This window comes from Uloborus diversus, chromosome 1 (assembly GCF_026930045.1).
Source record: "Uloborus diversus isolate 005 chromosome 1, Udiv.v.3.1, whole genome shotgun sequence".
NCBI lineage: Eukaryota > Metazoa > Arthropoda > Arachnida > Araneae > Uloboridae > Uloborus > Uloborus diversus.
In genome coordinates this window covers 129,171,954-129,194,109 of record NC_072731.1, presented here as the reverse complement: position 1 = coordinate 129,194,109, position 22,156 = coordinate 129,171,954, and the positions used below count along the sequence as shown (strand labels likewise).

General features: G+C 34.6%; 1 protein-coding gene across 1 annotated transcript in view; it reads right to left on the bottom strand.

Moving 5' to 3' along the window:
- Positions 1 to 22,156, bottom strand: part of LOC129221242 (exportin-4-like) — a 113,108-nt gene that overhangs the window by 11,196 nt on the left and 79,756 nt on the right. The window contains exons 18-19 of the mRNA XM_054855700.1: positions 11,471 to 11,537; positions 6,421 to 6,537 (exon numbers count right to left, since the gene is read on the bottom strand). Coding sequence (XP_054711675.1) covers positions 6,421 to 6,537; positions 11,471 to 11,537 — 184 coding nt within the window. The remainder of the gene's footprint in view (positions 1 to 6,420; positions 6,538 to 11,470; positions 11,538 to 22,156) is intronic.

Below are 22,156 nucleotides of genomic sequence, written 5' to 3'. Positions count from 1 at the left end.
GCACGCTATGATTGGTTGCCGTCATTCGGCAGATGTCGGTAAACTTCCGACAAAGCACATGTTGATCACATGAGAAAACCATGTTGAGGTGTTGGGTGCTGAATGTCAAATTAAATAAGAATTGTGCAACCTGCAAGCTGCGTTTTTCTTGGGCTGAGTTGTTCCTGCAATATGCAAATAAGGTAACGTCACATTGTTACGAGCAAGGTCGGATCTGGCTATAAATACTCGGACCGGCCGTAGCTCGATGGCTACTTTTTTCTCTCACTTGTCTCCTCGTTTTGTGTTGTTTGTGTTTGTAAATGTGTTCGTCCATGTCATCATAAGTTTTTGCTACTGGCCTCTCAGGTGAGGTCTGATCTTTTCTGAATGATTCGCTGTTGATGTCTTCTGTTTTGGAAGTGCGTGCTGCCATGACGTCCATAAAAGTGAAAAGTTATAGTCCAATTTAAGTGGGTCGTTTGGTCTCCAAAGAAAAAGGATCGTGTCCATCTTCGATATTTTTCCCTGATATGGTGAACTTGGCTCCTAAGGTGTGAACTGACCAGCGTGCAATTCTGGGGAGATTGCGATGCCGTCCTTCTACCTGTGGGGATTCACTATGGAACATCGACAGGACTTTTTGACACCTGCATGGACTTATTGTAAGATCTTTTTGATTTAACATAATTTAATTTTCTTCGGAGGACCAAATTATTGTACTGTAGCCATTTTATAATATATGTTAAACAAATGTTTTCCAGTGTAAAGAATGATTCATGTTTTATTTTCTTCGGGCAGACCACTCCCTCAAATTTTCAGTTGGAAATGAGTTGCCTAACTTTCAGCTTAGCTGTAGGCTATTAGCTCTATAACATCTAAAATTATATCCAACAGGTGGTAACAGAGTCGTGTGGTTGACCTGCCCGGAGAAAATCGAATCATTTTTTTAGTATGGAGAAAGATTATAGAAATGTTGAGAAGTTGGGCTCCCATAATTGGGCTACCTGGTCCAAAGATATAAAAATGTTGCTCATAGAAAGGGATTTATGGGAGATTACCCAAAAGAAACCAGAAGGGGAATTAACTAGTGCTGACAGAAAAAGATGTGGTCAAGCTTTAGCCATCATCTATTCAAACTTAGAAAAGGACATAAAAAGGTTAATTGATAATTTGGAAGATCCTAGTGAAGCTTGGAAAGCCCTTAAGACAAATTTTGAACCCCCATCTTTGGCCAGAGTGGCCGCACTATGGGAATCCTACTTCTCTTGCAAAATGCAAGAAGGTGAAACGGTGGGATTATTCGCTGCAAGGTTGGGGGGAATTTTTAACCAATTAGTCGAAAATGGATATATTATGGAAGAAAAACTCAGAACTTTTCAATTGATACGGCATTTACCTCCAAATTTCAGCAGTATAGTTCAAGCCATCTACAGATGGGAAAAAGAGAGATTTACCTTCTCTAAAGTAAAAGACGAACTACTGGCTGAGGAAGGCAGGATTAGGTATTTGGCCGAAGAGCCTAATGTAGAAAATTCGGCAATGTTTTCAAAACCCGGAAACTCCGGAATGGCAAATGGTAGGAGTAAATTTCTTGTTAAAAATCAAGTTTGTTACATTTGTAAAAAGAAAGGGCATATTGCGTCGAGGTGTTGGAGCCGTAACAAAATAAAACAGGATAAGAATTTTAAATTCAAAACCAAAGAAGACCCTCAGGCAGGAATGTTTTGTTCAGTAAATGAAAACGAAATTTCTGCAAACACTACCTACCCAAAATGTGAGGATACATGGCTATTGGATAGCGGCAGTACATCTCATTTTTGTCGAGATAAGTCATTGTTTGCCAAACTAGAGCCTGTACAAAACACACAAATGGAGGTAGCTGTAGGAAACGTGAAGAGCTAAGTAGAGGGCATTGGGAAAGTAATTTTTAAAATTGAATCAGATGGAAAATTAGTTACCATCACCCTCAATAATGTTTTCTATGCTCCAACACTGGGACGCAACCTAATTTCTGGTTCTTGTATAGACAGACAGGGCTATAAGCTCAAATGGTTGCCCGGAAAGATCAGTGTTTTTAATCAAGAAAATGTTAAACTATTTACAGCAAATTTAATAAATAAACTTTATCATGTTAAACCAAATTTTTATATTGATTGTGAAAATGTTAATTATACAAAAGTTTTTAAGACCAAGGACCCGTCTGAAGGGGCCAATATGGTCAGTGTTGATATGGAAAAATAGCATAGGAGATTTTGCCATATAAATATGGAAAGTATCACCAAGACGAGTAAACTTGGTGCAGTTCAGGGACTAGAGATTAAGAAGGGGCAAAAACCCAATTGTGACCCTTGTCAATTGGGAAAAATGAGGAAGTGCTCGTTTAAATCTATGCCAGAAAGACGTACTAACTCTGCACTTCAATTGCTCTACATGGACCTGATGGGACCCCTTCAGACCGAGTCCTTGGGGGGGAAAGAAATATATTTTTATAATTATAGATGATTTCTCAAGAAAATCATATGTTTTCTTTTTAAGAGCAAAAGGTGAGGCCTTTAATGTTTTTGTCAACTTTCAAAAAAGGACTGAAAGATTCCTGAACTCAAAAATTTTGGCTATCCGTTCCGATAACGGAACAGAATTTGTTAACAAAGATTTTGAGAACTATCTCACCAATCTGGGAATAAAGATAGAGCGGACCAACTCCTACACCCCACAAATGCACAAATGCACGGGGTAGTAGAAAGATACAATTTAACCATAATGAATGGTGTGAGGTCGATGCTCAATGATTCTGGATTGGGGGATGAGTTTTGGGCTGAAGCCGCTCTTTGTTTTAATTATGTAAGGAATCGGACAGTAGTAGGAAATATGGACAAAACCCCTTTTGAACTGTTTTCTGGGCGTAAACCTTCAGTGAGACACTTACGTATTTTTGGGTGTACTGCCTATGTAGGTCAGCCTAAGTCTAAACTAAAAAAGTTAGATATGAGGGCTACCAAGGGGATCATACAAATACAAATACAAATGTGACGACCAGCAACAGGCTCTGGGCCCAACTAGGCTGGTCCTAGTCAATTAATTAGTCCCCAATGAAGATCAATGGCCCTCTTAAAGCTATCCATTCCCTTGCTCATTACCGCCTCTTCCGGTAAGCTATTCCAAGTGCCCACGACCCTGCTAAAGTAGTAGTTTCTCCTGATTTCCAAGTTAGCCTGAGATTTAAATAGCTTAAAACAATGACCCCTTGTCCTGCTTTCCCCGCAAAAATTTAATCCATTTACATCTTTCATTTTGATAAAATTAAATAACTGAATCATGTCCCCTCTGACTCTCCTTTGCTCCAGGCTATACATGTTAAGCCTATTAAGTCTGGTATCATAATCTAAATCTGAGAGTCCCCTTACTAATTTAGTTACCCTTCTTTGAACCCTTTCCAATACAAAAATATCTTTCTTCAGATAAGGCGACCAAAACTGAACAGTATACTCCAAATGAGGTCTTACTAAACTCCTATATAAAGGCAGAAGAACTTTCTTAGATTTGTTTGAAATAGATCTATTGATGAACCCAAGCATTTTGTTGGCTTTGTTACTAGCAATACTGCACTGTTGACTAAACTTGAAGTCCTGATTTATAAAGACACCCAGATCCATAACATTTTCTGCCTGATTTATGACTGAACCCTGTAAACGATATCTCATACGCTTATTTCCATGACCTAAGTGTAGCACTTGACATTTCCCTACATTAACTGCCATACCCCATTTATCTGCCCACTTAGTAATATGATCTAAATCCTCTTGCAGCTGTTTTACTTGTTCTTCATTTTCGACAATCCCCATAACTTTTACATCGTCAGCAAAACAATTCATGCTTCCAGAAATATTTTCATTGATGTCATTCATAAATATAATAAATAAAAGAGGCCCTAAACCAGATCCCTGAGGAACCCCACTTAAAACATCACTCCAATTAGAATGATTTCCTCTCACAACTACTCTTTGCTTCCTACCAGTAAGCCAATTTCTAACCCAAAGTAAAGTTTTTCCTCCTATTCCAATGTCAGCTAACTTGCTGAGAAGAGCAACATGCGGTACCTTGTCAAAAGCTTTTTGAAAATCAATATAAACAACATCCACACATTTTTTGTTATCTAAAGCTGAGGTAACCTTGTCGTAGAAATGCAATAAATTAGTAGTACAGGATTTACCTTTCCTGAAACCATACTGCAAACTAGTCAACAGACTATTAGTCTCTAAGAACATCATGATCTTAATTTTGATCAAAGTTTCGAAAATCTTACAAATCACCGAAGTCAAACTTGCATGTCTATATCATGGTCGGATACGCCTTACGTACCAAAGGGTACAGAATCTGGGATCCTGAAACCAGAACAGTCACAGAGACTATTTAAAGTATACAATATCATACAAACTAAATTTAAGTTCAATCAGTAGTGTAGATCTACGGGGATTTTCCGACTCCGATTACGCCGCTAATCGGGAAGATAGAGTCTCAATGGGTGGATCAATTTTGTGTATTGATCGGGTCCCAATTAATTGGAGGACATTTAAGCATAAATGTGTTGCGTTATCCACAATGGAAGTAAAATATATTTCACTTGGTGAAACTGCAAAAGAAATGGTCTGGCTGAAGAGGATAATTACAGAAATAAGTGAATTAAAAATTGAAAACCTCCAGCTTAGGGATACAGTCATTTATTGTGATAACACTGCAACAATTGATTTTTCTAAGTCTCCCATTGAGAATTCCCGTACAAAACACATTGATGTAAGGTACCATTTTTTAAGGAATTTAATTGAGCAAAAGATTTTTTTGATTAAATATGTGAGGACAAATGTAAACATCGCGGACATTTTTACTAAACCCCTATCTAAGAATTGTTTAAATAAGCTTTGTAAAATTATATTTAATTGGGATTAACTTAAAAGAGGGGGGCGTATCAAATTTTTGAACTATTTTTCAAATGTATCTTTTGTAAATATAATATGAATGTAGTTAAGTGTTTTTTAATGTATATAATGTGGTTTTTGATGAAATTCCTTCAAGAGGGGGGAACTTGTTGGGCTAAATGCCTTTATTTTTGTTTCTTGAAGGATTTCACCAATATTGTTTAAAAAAAAAAAAAATTGTAACTTACCTTTTGCCATTCCGGGAAAAACCTTGCACAGGAAATCCCATCCACCTGCCACCGACACTCAAATGTCCGAGTTTGAATCGGAAGTGTTCGGAAAAATATGTGGCACGCTATGATTGGTTGCCGTCATTCGGCAGATGTCGGTAAACTTCCGACAAAGCACATGTTGATCACATGAGAAAACCATGTTGAGGTGTTGGGTGCTGAATGTCAAATTAAATAAGAATTGTGCAACCTGCAAGCTGCGTTTTTCTTGGGCTGAGTTGTTCCTGCAATATGCAAATAAGGTAACGTCACATTGTTACGAGCAAGGTCCGATCTGGCTATAAATACTCGGACCGGCCGTAGCTCGATGGCTACTTTTTTCTCTCACTTGTCTCCTCGTTTTGTGTTGTTTGTGTTTGTAAATGTGTTCGTCCATGTCATCATAAGTTTTTGCTACTGGCCTCTCAGGTGAGGTCTGATCTTTTCTGAATGATTCGCTGTTGATGTCTTCAGTTTTGGAAGCGCGTGCTGCCATGACGTCCATAAAAGTGAAAAGTTATAGTCCAATTTAAGTGGGCCGTTTGGTCTCCAAAGAAAAAGGATCGTGTCCATCTTCGATATTTTTCCCTGATATGGTGAACTTGGCTCCTAAGGTGTGAACTGCCCAGCGTGCAATTCTGGGGAGATTGCGATGCCGTCCTTCTACCTGTAGGGATTCACTATGGAACATCGACAGGACTTTTTGACACTTGCATGGACTTATTGTAAGATCTTTTTGATTTAACATAATTTAATTTTCTTCGGAGGACCAAATTATTGTACTTTAACCATTTTATAATATATGTTAAATAAATGTTTTCCAGTGTAAAGAATGATTCATGTTTTATTTTCTTCGGGCAGACCACTCCCTCAAATTTTCAGTTGGAAATGAGTTGCCTAATTTTCAGCTTAGCTGTAGGCTATTAGCTCTATAACATCTAAAATTACATCCAATATAAACAACAAAAACTTTCCTAGTTTTTTCAATCTAGTTTTCCAGTTTGTATATCTGAAAATTTTTACCAAATGTGCAGAATTTCGCATGTTTTCCTGCATATTTTCAGTTCTTATAATACTTCTCCCAATAACACTATGTCATAATGTCACAGTGCTATTAGAGCTCTATTAGTGGTCCTAGTACAATAGACCAGTAATCTCAGTGCTTGCGCTCGTTTCAAGCACCCCCCTTTTCACTTCATGCTTCATAGTGTCAATGAAGAAAAGTGAAGGAGAGGAAAGTGGATACCCAAAATTACCTTGTGATGGTCCAAACTCAATGAAGTCCCTGAAGAGTAGGTCGGTCAGAAGCTGCATCAGTGCTAACAGGTCTTGAAATTGGTCCTCCTCTGCTGTCACTTCCTGACTCAGTCTTCCTGTGGGAGAAAATGAGGTAGAAGAGAAGAGAAAGGAATTATTCAGAGATTAACAAAAATTATTCAGAGGTCATAAACATGACAGCTAGAATTTCCAAATTCTAATATAAATTTTTAATGCCCATGTTAACATTATGAAAATTACAACTTTGTAATTTTTGACTTTTGTAAATTCCGGTTTTATCTTTCAAAGTAACAAATGTTAGTTTCGTCATTGTGACACATTTACCAATCTTGAAACTGAATGAGCTTCAGCAGGGGTCTGTCTAGGATTTTTTTCACAAAGTCCGTTTTTTGTGAAAAATCAAATAATTTTTCAAAAAAAAAGAAAAAAATTTTTTTTTTTTTTTTGTTGTTTTGTTAAAACGAAATTTTAGAATTTAGAGAGGGCACAAACTGCATCATTTAAACTTAAACTTGAGTCTTTTCCTCGTCTATGTTGAGAATATTATTCTGGGGTGTTTTTCTAGTATTTGGCGGGGGAGGGGGGGGGGGGCGGCGGCATCGCTCTCGAAAGTAGCAGTATTTATCTACCACTCTACATTATGTTAAATTATACTAGATATATTTCTGTACAACATTTAAAATAATAGTAACAAAAAAAAATCAGACAAGGGTTTAGCATTTAACTTTTTGACCCAATACACTAAAAAAGTACAAAATTTCGTTAAAAAGTTTAATTCCATGATTTTAACAAAAATAAAAAGATTTTATTTGTTTACCTCTTAACAAAGCGTACTAAACATCAAAAATTCAAAAAATCGGATTCCCATAGCAGATGCAAAGAGATCGCATTTCTCAAAGCGAAGGCATCAAAAGTATAAAAACGGCTCGTAAAAGAAATATTTTTGATAAAATTATTTTAAAATTGCATTTTAAAGCCCAATTATAAACATATCATTAATGTCTGTGAACACAGTTGAAGCAAAAAAAAAAAAAAAAAAAAAATTAAACCATCAATTCAGCATTTTAATTTTTGACTCATAAAAGAAAATGGAATTTTGCTTTAAAAACATGAAATGAGAGTTCTAACAAAAATAGAGACTTTTGATTTATTTGCATCGTAATAAAGCGAAGTTAACTTGAAAAAAGAATAAAATATGATTCTTATATCGGATGTTAAAAGATTGCATTTTTCAAAAAGTAGACATCTAAAGAAAAAAAACCGCAAGTAAAAGAGTTTATTTAAAGTTAATCATCCTTGTTAGCATCGAAAAATCAAACCCATATAATTTTCTCCCAAAATAACAGTTAAACATCACAGCACACCATAAAAACACAAATATTGAGAAGCTGGTAAAATGATGAGAATATTTTCTAATCAAGTCATTATAAAGGTTTAACGCCATACCCTAAATGGAGATAATTTTAAAGTTGGTAACCCTATCAGAAGCGATCATATTTTTCCCCACTTTTATTATCCATTTGCAGTTTTAAGTTCATTTTGCATATATTTATTATTATCATTGTTTATTAAATCATGAGCGGGGGGGGGGGGATGGAGAGAAAAGTACTTACCTACACCTTTTCAGAAAAGTTTACAACAACATGCTGCTAATTAGCTATGATAAACCAAACAAAACTGTTTAACAGCAAACTTATTTTCAGCTGTTAATTTCTTTCCAAGAAACAAACAACAGGCATTATATTTATTTGGCAGTAGCAATTATTTATCGCTTGCAGGAGCATCACAAGAGGGCCATTTTTTTTTTCTTTGCAAAATTAGCAGATTTTGTATAAGCTGATCCCTCTAATTTGACTTTAAAAAAGGTTCCAAAAATTATCGATTTAACATGTGTTATTTTGCTTTCAGATTTGTTCTTTCAATAAACAATTTGTGAAAGATCATTCTTTTTTATCAGAATTTTGTGAAGGATCCATTTTGGTTGATCGAATTTTCGTGAAGGGTCCGTTAACGAACCCAAATATCCTGTGGCCAGACCCCTGTTCAGATTACATAATAACTTCTTTTACACAATTGACAGTTAGTCTAATATTGTGAAATGCAAGTTTTCAATGCTATGCAAATGTAACTGCTGTATAATGTTTTGGTAGGTGATTTGCTTTCTCTTTCGTAAGTTGCTATTGCTGCTTTTCTAGTCATTTGGTCAGTCGGGTACGCTGTCTGCTCTTTGAAAGTTATGCTCTTGTTTAGGCAAAATGCAATGTTACTTCATTGGCTAACAGCAAGTGAACTTTAAATGGCTTTGATGTAAAATTAATTTTTACAAAATGAAAAATGTACAAAAAATTGCTGATTTTGTGCGTGTGTAAAAATTTATCATATTGTAGCAAGAACTTTAATGATGTGCTATCTACATTATTTATATCATGAAAGTTTTAATGCTTTACAAGTATTTATATATATATATATATATATATATATATATATATATATATATTAGGGTGGTCCTTATTTTTGAAGTTGCAGATATTTTACACGACGCCCCCTCAATTTGTTCCATTATACAAATAAATGATCCTTGCAGAATTTTAAGTCAATCCATGAATATTAACATGTGCCCCTAGGGCTCCCTTCTTTGAATTTCGAAGAAAAAATTGTTGATTTTCTCATTTTTATGTTAAAGTTTTCTTTAGTTTCATATTTAAGGTAATTTTGAACCCCAATAGGTGCTGCTACTTCCAGACTGACCATTCTCTCATTTTCATTCTGTAAAATTTAACATGTTACAGAGGGTACATGTACACCAATGGCCTTGGGTCAAGCGTACCGCTTTTCTGCGCTTGTTCCAACCAAGCAGCAGAGGAATGTTTCCTCCCACCAAGATAGACACAAGGGATTCTACAGGCCATTAATGAATGATCTTTGACAACAACAAATTGCCTCCTCCAGGCTTTAGGGGTGTTGATTTACAAAATTCCCTGTGTATGTAATAGGTCGCAAGGTTTCAATGTTATAAATATAAGTAATTGCAATTATATTTTAATTCGCGGTTCTTTAGTTATAAACATACCTAAATGCTTATGCAATTTTTAATTTTTAAAATATAAATTTCGAAAAATCTTCGATTGCTCCTAACATAAAAATATACCGTATTTTACACAGCTAAAATATGAATTAAAAAAAAACATCCAGATCGGAACAATGTAGAAATCTATAAATTAATTTTCTTCTATTTCAGTACATAGTCCTTTATTATCATCGAATTCTTGCGATTCACAAGATTTAGAAACCGAAATGGGTATCTATCCTAACCTGTTGAACTTTTGTTTTCTACAGCTGGTCTACAACAATGCAAAAAAGCTTTTAAAGAAGTTCTTGCCTTTTTTAGTTCTAGATCAGATATTCAATTATTTAAGCGCTTCAAAACTTTGTGTAAAGATCTCCATCATTCAGAAAATATAATATTTCAATCAAATACACATACCACTTAAATTCTAAAAGAAGAAGTTGATGACATATTATTGTTCATAAAAAGCGGAATTAAAAAAGATTACAGAGAATTCTTGTAACTTGTAATAATATTTCCTGGAGAATTTCCTCCTACAGGGATATGTTTTTGGCAACCTGGAGATTATCACTGAGCCACATGCGTGGCAAAAGGAATTTTTGTTTGAAAATTTTTATATTTAGGAAACAATTTAAATTGACCTAACATGAAAAGTAATCCCTTCAATGCTGTTTTACAATTAAATGCTGTATGAAGCTATGGTTTTTCGCAGCAACCCAGTCGAGGCTCCTTTGAATAATATAATATGTCTGAAAAACTAGCAATGTACAAAATGATGACAAACATGCAGCAGAAGCGGTGATTGGAAAATTCATAAATCACTTATGGTATTTAGGGGATAAACTAGTAGCTTTGTCGGTAATAGATGAAGGAATTAACTTTGAAGATAGGAAATGAGTAGTCCAAAAAATGCTTGTAATAAGGAAGACGTGTCTGATGACTGTTTAACAAATTTCAGATAACAGTAGATGATTTGGAATACTTTTTTAGTAAAGATCTTCCTCTTTATAGAATCAATTACGAGTCAATAAAACTGTTTGATAAGTTACAAATACTAAAAGATATTTTCCTATTTGATCCTGATTCACGGCAAAATGAAGGAAGCTATTTAAACAGAAAAGAGATTGTTAAAATACTGAAAATAGTGAATGATACAATTGAAAGAGGAGCACAATATTAATCGAAGAATTTCACAACTAATTTGCCAAATGTGAGTCACAAAAACAATTGATTCTACAGACCATTAAAGACTATCGGAAAAAAATACACACTATCGAGATACATTGAGAAAAGCATACGATTAAGGAACGTTTCTAAAGCATTATTTCATTCTTATTCAACTTAAAATCTTTAGATGATATAAAGTAATTAATAAGATTAATTTTAGTGCTACCTCACTGTACAAATATTTTGCAAACCTAGGAGAAACGATGTACTGGGTCTGAAGTAAAAACTCGAAGATTTGTGAGAAAATTATCAAAAGTGTTAAAGTTCAACGGCCTAGGGGCACGTGTTATTATTGGCCGATCGAGTTCAAATTTTGCACACGTTACTTTTTATTATAGTGTTACAAAACTAGGGGGCGTTACTTGTTGAATTCCGAAAAAAAAATTCCCATATAAATAAGGACCACCCTAATATATATAAATATATATATATCTTCATTATTTGCTGTTTTGAATCTGATTTCACCATTGTTTTTCCCAAGTAAATGTGTGGTACTTAATCCATATAACTCCAGTTATACTCTGCAAAGTTTCTGTACACAGTATTGACCACACAAACAGAAATAATGGGAAAATATTAGAGCTCAAGTACCAGCTCATGTGAAATGAAGAAATATTTTAAATTATATTTTTTATGCCTTTAAAAATAATAAAACTTTGCATACTCCAACTTTCATACTTAAAAATTATTACTAATTAAACAAACATTAAAAAATAAAAATGAAATTTCCTTACCAGTATTGTGTTTAGCATAAATGCTGATTACATCAATACAGCATTTGTACAGATTATTTGCATCACTCTAAAAAAGATACAAATTTCATTAAACTTTTACAAGAGCTTCGAAGTAATAAAGCACCACATATGAAAATAAAGTAAATAATAATTTAAATTAAAAAAAACATATTTACTAAAAATTATTTTTGTGTTCTCCGAATCCAAAAATCAATTCGTTCCCAAAATCAATCTGATAAAATACAGAAATAATTATATGTACAAAAGAATGCTTAACATCGCTCTGACAAACCTCAAAAGGAAGGATCAACATTTACAATAACACGACCCCAAAGTCCCAAAAGGTTCAGTTTGTCCAACAGAAAGAAGACTTATCTCAAATATTAAGGGTTAAAAGTATTAATATAGCCTTAACTATCAGCAGGGTCTGACAAATCTAAGGCACCAAGTTGCTAAGGGGACTAACAAAAAAAAAAAAAAAAAACTCTTGCAACTAGATAAACTCTGGGAAATAATTTGCCTCATGCCTAAAATCTTTCCCTTGTTCGTAAGATTTTACAATTTTGTCAGCCTTTGAATAATGGTAAATTATAAGAAAAAAATTCAAATTTTCCCAAAAGCAATATTATTTCATTTGGGAGGAAAAAAATTGTTCTGAAAAATTCTTTAAAATAGCAAAAAAATGCAAGAAATTTCAATTATATGCTATGCATTTGGAATAGTACTTATTATTTGATAGCAGGCATGGTAATCATCATAAAGAGTAGGCTATGAAAATATTCTTTAAAGATTTTATGTTGTTAGCAGGGCTTGATTACTGAAAAGGCTCTGGATGCTTACGTTCCCAACAGAATTTTCAGGGGGCCAAAAAACGACTGCAAAACTGATCTAAAATTCCAGTTTCAGCTTTTAAATGCATTTTTGAAGGACCCTCAGAACAATTGACACAGCATGCTTTGGGAACTTTAGTTCCAATATTTGTGGAGTTTAGAAAAACTTCTCCAAACCAAAAAAGAAGGGGGAGGAGTATGAGAGTCAAGGGCGGCCATATGGGGGGCAAGGGGGACTCGAGCCCCCCTCACAAATTAGAAACTTCCTTGCTTTTAGTCCCTTTTTCTTTGCAAAAATGTAAAAACATTTCTTCTCCAGCCATTAATGAATAAGTTATTAAAAATGTCAAACCTAAATGACTCTAATCTGTCCTGAAATCTGCATCCATGGGGAAAATATCCTACGGTTGGAATGTCTGAGCCCACCCCCCTTATAATTCTGAGTATGGGCGCCCATGGGGAGAGTTCGAAAAGAGATCAAGCTTCTCATAACTTCATAGGTTTTTCAGGATCTGGTTTTTAGAAAATCAAGTTTGTAGAAGTTTGGTCAAGTTCTCAGATATTGAAAAACTCATGAAAATTCTCAAATTATTTCTGATTTTCACATAAGTTGATTACAATGCACACTTTATAGAAACTGATAAAGTAATACTACACCCTGGAATCTCTTACGACTCATGTACATTATATGACCAAAAGCATTGGGACACTTTCAAAAAATCATATTTTTAAGGATTTCTCAAGAAATAAAATACCAATTGCTTTGTAATTTTTGTCACTTAACAGGTATGCTCCAGCTGTCAATTTCCAATTTAATTACATCACCCTTGCGTTTTGGGGGTCAGTAACAAATTAAGGAAAACAAAATTAATGATTTTGGTCATCATTCATTGTGAATAGCTGAGAATAAGCTGTAAATTTCAGGAATAGTTTAGCTTACTACGTACAATCATTTTTCATACATTTGAGAAGGTATCATTGATCTTCACAAAAATATAAGCATTTCTTTCAAAACTAAATTTTATTTGAAAGTTTCTGGCTCATAACACGCAAAATTTTTTGTCAAAGCTTACGAACTTTTCGGTAAAGTCGGTAAAGTGCATACAAGAGAAGCATAATACTAAAATTTGAAATAAAAATGTAGAAAATTTGATAAAATATGGACATTTAAAGCAATTAATTTATCACTATGTATGCCCAAAAAATAGAAATTTATAACTTTCATAATCTAATACCCAACTAAATTTCTTAACTCATAAAAAAATTCCAGTTCAATGACTCAAAAATTTAGAAAGTTATCAGCAAACTAATGAGCCTAATTTGAATAACTCTTGGATAGGCTACAAATCGCGAGGGATCGTTCACAAATTAGCTGTTTTTACCATGAATCACACTAAACAATTGCAAGCAAATGTTACAAACTTGCGAACAACCCCTCACATTACGTGCCTACTAAAGAATTTTTGAAATTCAGCACATTAGATCGCTGATACCTTTCTGAATTTTTAAGATATTGAACTGGAATATTTTTATGAGTTAAAGAAATCAGTTGGGTTTTGGGTTATGAAATTTGGATTATTTAAATTGCTATCTTTCTCTCATGCGCAGTGAAAAATTAATTGCTTCAAATGTTCCTATTTTGTCAAATTTTCAATATTTTTATTTCAAATTTTAGTATCATGCTTCTTTTGTATGCTGTCAAGTTTTCTGAAAGTTTCGAAAGCTTTAATGAAAAACTTTGCGTGTTATGAGTCAAAAAACCTTCAAATAAAATTTGTAGTTTTAGAAGAAATGCTTATATTTTCGTGAATATCAGTGATACCTTCTCAAAAGTATGAAAAATGATTATACATAGTAAGTTAACTAATTTCTGAAATTTACAGCTTATTCTCAGCTATTTACGATGAATGATGCCCAAAGAACATTTTTGCTTTCCTCAATTTGTTACTGATCCACGAAACGCAAGGATGATATAACTTTTATTGAAAAATGACAACTGGAGCATACTTTTTATGTGACAAAAGTTTCAAAGCAATTGGTCTTTTATTTCTTTAAGTATCCTTAAAAATGTGAATTTTTAAAAGTGTACCAATACTTTTGGTCCTACAGTGTCCTACAGTGTATATGATACATATACAGTCGATTCCCGCTACAACTCGATCCGACTAAAGTGAAATGGCTATAACTTGAAATTTTCACCAGTAAATAATTTTAGACCTAACGCAAATTCCACACCGTACTAGTCTGAACACAGCTTTGTTTGTGTAAACGAATAACTTCTCCACATTTACCTTTTTTTTTAAATTCTAAATGAGAAAGTTGATGAAATATAATGACACCTAAGAGTACAGTTCCATCTAAAATTTGTGAAGACAGAAAGAAAAAGAGAAAGAGTCTGACAACTAATGGAAAGCTAAAGGCTATCGATGTGCTGAACTACTAAAAAAGGCATTGTAGGTCGCACGGCAATTAGGTGTGAGTAAATCTTCGCCAAATAATGTCTAAGCAAAATGCAAAAATTATGAGAGTGAAAGCTGCTTTTGTATTGAGAATTGAAGAAATCTGGAAGAGGGGTTATTGCCATTGATGTAAACATTATAAAGGAAGTAGCGAAGCAACTGTAATTAAAAATATATTTGATTACGCACATAAATCCATCATCATCTTCACTTTTAAAAGTTGCAAATATCATTAGCATCTACTGTACAGTATTATTATAGTACATTATTTTATTACTACTACATACTGCACACACCGTTCTGGTTTATTTTATGTCTCTCTTTCCTCTTGATCACTGATTTTGTGCATCGTAACAGTATTTTATGTTGAATAAAAGAGCTTTTTTAGAAATACAAGGATAACTTCAGTCCTTTGTGTAGGAAACAGTAATGTGTAAAGGAACAGTTTAAAACAGTTTGAGGTGATGTTATTAAGTGTCTAAAATGCTTAGGTATCTTTATAAAAAATTTTACACATACTCTTTTGCACAACCCGAAATTTTGACTTACCCGAGGGGTCCTGGAATGCATCCCTCGCGCAAGTTGGGCTTTGACTGTATACATATATACAGGGTTGCCAACCTTGAAGGAACAATTTGAGAAGCATCTGAGGTACTCCTCAAATTGTTTTGAGGAGCAATTTAAAACTTTGCGGAGCAGCTCGATATTTTGTATAAAAATTGATAAAAATAACAAAAGCTACATACTATCAGCCCCACTTAATCGGGTAATAGATAAACAAATACCCCTCTTATACGAATAAAACCTCCCTGAACCAAATATTTCCCCATGGATGCAATGTTAAAGATCCCCGCTTAATTGAATCATTTTCCCGGATAATCGAATAATTTTGATCAGATTTTGCAAATATTTTTGCTGAGAAAAATTTTGAATAAATTAAAAATAAATTAAGTAAGAACAATTACTGACATAAAAATATAAAGTAATATTTCTCCCTGACAACAGGAGAGAAATGCAACATTCATAGCCCATTAAAACATTTCTAATGTTCTACCAAATTTCTTTTCTCTTTGTCATTACCAAAAAATAAAAAATAGAATATGCAGTTTAAAATTAAATTAAATAACTCAAAGAAATATACACATTTTAGATAATTAATTGATAAATAATAAATAAAACACAGTAGACAAGGAGAGGAAAAAAGGAGTCAGAAATACATTTCCAAAAGACCTTGATAAAGCAATCCGCCATTATGGAATTTTCAATACGAATGTACTGAAAAAAGGTACCAAAACAGATTTCAAACCTCAAATTTCAAATTGTAAGTTACTTTTTGTAATTTTCATACGTACTTGTAATATACATATAAATTATTAAACTATTTTGTTGTTATTTAACTTATTTCAAAAACGTTTTGCCATTAACATTAATTATTTCCTTTGTATAGCTATTGATTTATTATTAATATGTTTTAAGACAAATGTTTTCAATTTAGAAAGGTATAGAAAATTTCCCTACTTAATCAAATACCCCACATTCAATTTTGTTAAAATCTTCTTCAGCCATAACTTTGTCAAGCCTGGTATGCATCAAGACTAAATTTGACGAATTGTGTTGGCTTAAATGAACTTGGACGGAACTGGATAACATTTTTGAATAGGTGTCACAGTCTTCAGCAAAAGATTAAATATAAGAAGGGTTGAAAATAATAGTCTATGAAAAAGTATTAATATCTGAGTGGCAGGATGGTATAATAGATGAAAATAAAAGAGCATTTTATAAGCAGATGCAATGGGATTTCAAAATGCATCAAAAATTCCACGTCATCACCAACAGTAAGAAGTTCATTTCTTCTATATTTCTAACCAAGAAAAAACGTGCATGTCAGGAAAACACGGACAGGAAGATCGCAGCAGATGGGAGGTGAGGGGTATTTCCTCGATCACTTAAAAATGTTTGGCTGGTAAATGAGGAGCAAAACACTTTTTTCAGAGGCACGGAGATTTGCTATTTTTGAGGAGCAACTCACTCCGCAAAATGCGGAGCAATTGGCAACCCTATATATATAACTAGGCAGGGGTGGACTGGCTGACTTTGGCCCAGTCGGCAAAAGAGCATTTTGTCCCACCTCAGTAAATTAAAAAAGTTAAATTAACTAGTACCAAATCTCGATTTTTCCCCGAGTTGAGAAAAGACATTAAAACCGCTAGTTCTTATTTTCTTAAATCAAGTTTTGAAGTTCTAAAAAAAGAAAATTGTGAAACGTAAAATAAAGCTAACACTGACACTACTTTATGTGATTTGAAAGAAGAATTTAAATGGTTATGAGACTGAAAAGGCACATTTTTAAGCTTCTATACTGACAACATAGGAAGAATACGAGGAAAGGGAGGAATTGGGTAAATCCCCCTAGAATTTTTTCGAAATTGGTTGATCTATATGGGCTAAGGAGAGAAGAATCGGCAGAAGGGGTTATAGTCCCCTTCCAAGCAATATTTTTAAAGTTGATGTCAAAAACTAATTTTTACAATTTTCAGTTTTGTTAGAGGATAGGGAAAAGAAGGGGTGTGAATTATTTCTGATTGTGACGGGTAACGACGGGTCAGGGGGCTCTCCCCCGGGCAAAATTTGAAAATAGTATTTCGAAAAATGCAGTTTTAGACTATTTATGGTTATATTATGGGAAAGAGAGATGCGGGAGTCATCCCCCAGAAATTTTTTTAAATTAAAGCCTTAAAAACGCAATTGTAGGCTTTTTTTGTTAAAATTTAGTGTACAGCCAGTTTCTTGAAATTAAAGCTCCGAAAACGTAATTTAAGCCAGCCTTTGATGAAAGGGGAGGGGGTGTTGAAGGGGCTCACTCACAAAAATGGTTTGTAATTGAAGCACTAAAAGCGAGGTTTAAGACGTTTTTCGTTGATGTTGGCGAGAGAGAGGGAGGGGGGCATTCTCTCGAGAATTTTTTTCGATATGTAGAAAATGCAGTTTTAGAAGATTTTTGGTAAGGTTAATGGTTGGAGAGATTATCGGAGTCCTCCCCTGGCAAATTTTCAGAATTGAAATTTAATTAACGCAATCGTAGGCACTTTTCAATACTGCTTGAGGAGTAGGAGGTTTCGGAGATTTCCCGCAAAAATTTTTCTGAATTGAAGCCTTAACAAGGAAATTTTAAAGGATCTTTGGTATAATATTAAGAGGAGGATCTCAGGGAGACTCATGAAGTTTTCTTAAACTAAAGTTCAATAGACGGAATTTATTTGAAAGTGAATGATGATGAATGATTGATTGAGAAGACGTTTTTCTCATACTCATGAGTAAATACTCATGTCTGGAACATCTTTAATGACGCTAGGGCAAAGGATAGGGTGTGAGAACGTTTTCCCGGAATTTTTTCAAAACCTAATTTTTAAAACTCACTTCTAGGCCAGCTTTGGGAACGTAAAAGAAGAGTTTGGAGATCCCACTCTTCCCTCAGTTTGGCTACGTCCCTATCTTCATTTTAAATTTTAATTGTTGATAAATATATTGTGGTAATATTTCTTCCAATTTTCCTTTGCCAAACACGATTATTTGCTTGGATTTTCCATAGTAAAATTTTCAAGTTCCAGCCTAATATTTTTATTTTCTTGAAATACACAAGTGTCTGCGGGCAACAGAAAAAAGAAATTTTAACATTTTGAACGTATGTAATAGTTTTCTGTGATACCTTAGGTCTTATTTACAGTGGCGTACCAAGACAGATGGGGGCCTGGGGCACTACTCGAAATGGGGGCCTACCTGGTATTAAAACTGAAGTTTCTCAAACTATGTGTACGTACCATATATTACAGTAATTATTTTAAGTGGTACATTTTTACATATTTCAGTAGTGTTGGTTTGATTTCGGACACTATTGTAAATACCACAGTAAAACATATGGTTTTAAGTAAAATTTAGTAAATACTATATTTTTAATAAAATTGTGCTTTGTCAGAAAATATCAAAAACGGAAAAAAGTCCTAAAATTATATTGTATCTTAAAAATTTATTGCATCTGAACATCCAAGTACAGTGAACAGAAACGTTTAGGCATTCCAGATTTAATTAATTTTAGGATAAAAATTGGCTTTTACAGAAAAAAAAAACCTTTACTATTCCTTTGAGTAAGACACACCAGGGAACTATTTACCTGATAACATCACCTAATCTCAGAGAAAAATATTTTTAAAACATGCTTACCTAAATAAGGATGAAATTCACACGTTTACAGTCTAAATAAAACTTTTCTGCTAGGTCTCACTCACAAAAAAAAAAAAAAAAACGCTCTTTATGTTCTTCAGACAACAAAAACTCTGGTGTGACCCTATACTTGCCTGGAGCATTTGATTGAAGTGTTGAAGTGGAGAAAACGCTCCGCGCGGCTTCGCTGGTAGAATTAAAAATATTTAATGTTCGACAGAAATTAAGACAAAAAAATTTTGCGTATGCGTGGCTATAACTAACTAATCCGATTTCTAAAGCGAAGAGCGTAATTTCCCCCGATAATCGCACAAAGGGCTAGGAACTATTTCTTTTGCTTGGCTGCAGCACATTTCTCCATAGTCAAGTAAGCTTGCAATCGAGTATAGAATGGATGAGAGGAGGTATTATGCAGTCAAGGTCAAAAGTCCCGAAGTATTGACCAATTAAACAGTTTTACGCTGTCGAAAGGGGCATAGCAAAAAGGAAGTCCCCTTTGCTTGAGTCAGAAAGGGTCCGATTTGTTCTTAGAAGTTACAGCTTCGGGCAGGCGACGAAACTTAAAACCACAAAAGTGCAGCTGGTAAAAAGAAAAAATTATCTGACTGATTTTTCCAATGCCACAAAGGATAGACAACAACTTTGCTGAAAGCACTTAACAAAATAAAAGCAAATGATTTTTATAGGTTTAGTTAATTTAAAAATTTGGGTCCCCCATTAAATTCGTGGCCCAAGCGCTGATGTGCCTTTGTACACTAGGACGGGTCACTATGAAAAAAAGTCATATTTAACAAAATTTATGATATATACTCGCATATATAGGTAACTGATTAATATTTCTAATCATGATGTATATGACAGATCTACTGGAAAAAATGAGATACAATTTCGGGGCCTGTATCAAAGCGGGGCCTGGGGCGGACCGCCCCCTCCGCCCCCCCCCTTCGGTAAGTCACTGCTTATTTATTCCACTTCATTTTATTTTAATTGTGCCCCCTGCATCTCTTGATCAAGCTTTAATTTACTTACAATGTTTACTTTCAAACATTTACTGCTGTAAGTATTCATCACACTACTTTGAATCTCTCTTGGCATTAAACTCTGTTTATTTTTCTCCCTCTATTTCAAATATATTTCTGCGACCCATGCATTTTTCTCCACTTAGCAATGATTTTCAGGACAATATTTTTCAGCAAAAAAAATTACATGTGGGAATGTTTCGGCGGCCCCTCAAGCATGGTTTTGTATAATCCGGGTCGTCGAGAGACAAGGCCTGCACCATGTTAGTTTTGTGACCGGTCCTTTCTCCCATTATGCTAATTTTACTCTATGAACAATACTCGGAGTCGTGCCCATAGTTTCTGACTCGGCAGACATACCCACTCTGCGGCCCAGTGAACAGTGTACTGAATACTTTTTTTTTTTGTTAAAAAATGTTTGAAGTACATTTCACGGCCCTTACTAAGATATAATCTTAATAAAAGAAAATAATGGATGTTCCTAAATTGTATTTCAAGATTACATTTTCTGTTCAAAATTTACAAAAAAGATACTTTTTGTCACTTTTATTAAAATTGTTCATTTATAATTACTATTTGAATTTTTTAACAACAAAGAGTTCTCCCTTTTCTTTTTTTGTTGCATTGCTAAAATGAAATTGGTGGTCCCACTTCTGAAAAACGGGGGGGGGGGGGAGGTTAGCACCCCTCCCCCTTGGCGTCGGCCATGCCTTTGACCCTAAACTTACTCAACCATCATTGCCCCCCTTAAAATTTTAAACAAAACTTACCAAAGGCGAAATTTTTTTCGAAAGGTAAACATTCAAACAAGCCTGTCCTTTTTACCCTCTCGTTTCAATCACTTATCCACAAGAATAGGATTAGAATATATCTGAATGTTTTTTGCATTGCCTTTAAAACTAAACATCAAACTGTTTTTCAATATTTTAAAAATAATTACTATCGAAAACACTTAAACTTTGTATGTACCCAGCATACCAAAAAGTAAAAGAAGCACCTTTTTTATTTGACAAAACTTCTCTTAAAAGTACTTTTTTATCTGAAAGACACTGCCCCTTTTTTGGTCTGGAGGAAACACTAGTTCCCTCTGGGCATTTTTTTCTGAAACTGAAATCAGTTTTAGGCCATAGTGCAGATAAAAAGGTTAGGGATCTCTCCCACAAAAATTTCTATAAGTGAAATTTTAAGCTATCCTTACTGACTTTAAAGGAATGGTGAAGGTTCGAAGACTTTGTCTGGCAATTTTTTGATATTTAAATATGAAAAACACATCTGAAGGTCTTGATGCAATAACCAGGTAAGCCCAGATGCACTCATTTTTGGTAAGACAAAAAAATAACATCAGCGTCCGACTGTCCGATAGAAAGGCTAATATCTTTCCCACAATATTTGCTGCAAAGCAGAGGTCTGATCTTACATATATAATACCCCCCCCCCTTCTTGGAACTCAGTCCTAACTTCGCCTATGTTCAGGAGCTCTCCCTTCAAAGTCAAAATTTTGTCCTGTTTCAAATTCAGTTTATCGTAGCTTTGCTTTCCGGTATGCAGTTCAGAGATGAAAATACTCGTATAGCGAAAATTTAAATTAGACCAATGAAATATTTTGCCAACTTACGGTATTTAGTTGAATCTGTCACATCCAGTGAAAACTAGGGGCGTGCACAGAAAATTGGGGGTCCGTCACAAATGACTTTCACGGGCCACTTCCATCTTGTTTACTCCTACGTCCCTACATATATTTCACCCCTCATTTAAAATATCTTGGGCCCCTTTCAGGCTCGAAACCAGGCCAACAGGTGTCCGGGAACATTGGTCGCCGAGCATTTTGGGCGCCGGGAACATTGGGTGCCGAGCACTTTGGACACTGGGAACATTGGTCGCCGAGCACATAGGGCCGACACTCAATATCTTCAGTGCCCAAAATGTTTGGCACCCAATGTTCCCAGCGCCCAATCTGCGGCGACGTATATCTTCCTAGACCGCAAAGCATGGCCCACGCATTTACAGCAGGGTGGCCCTCTCCCCTTTCCTCAATGTAGGAGCCATGGCCCCCAGAGCGCTAAAAACTAGAGAGAAAGTTGATAAGAGAGGATTGCATTCGCACGTGTGCACTTCGGCTCTTTACTTTCGTCCCTGGCTTAGGATGGGGGAGAAAAAACC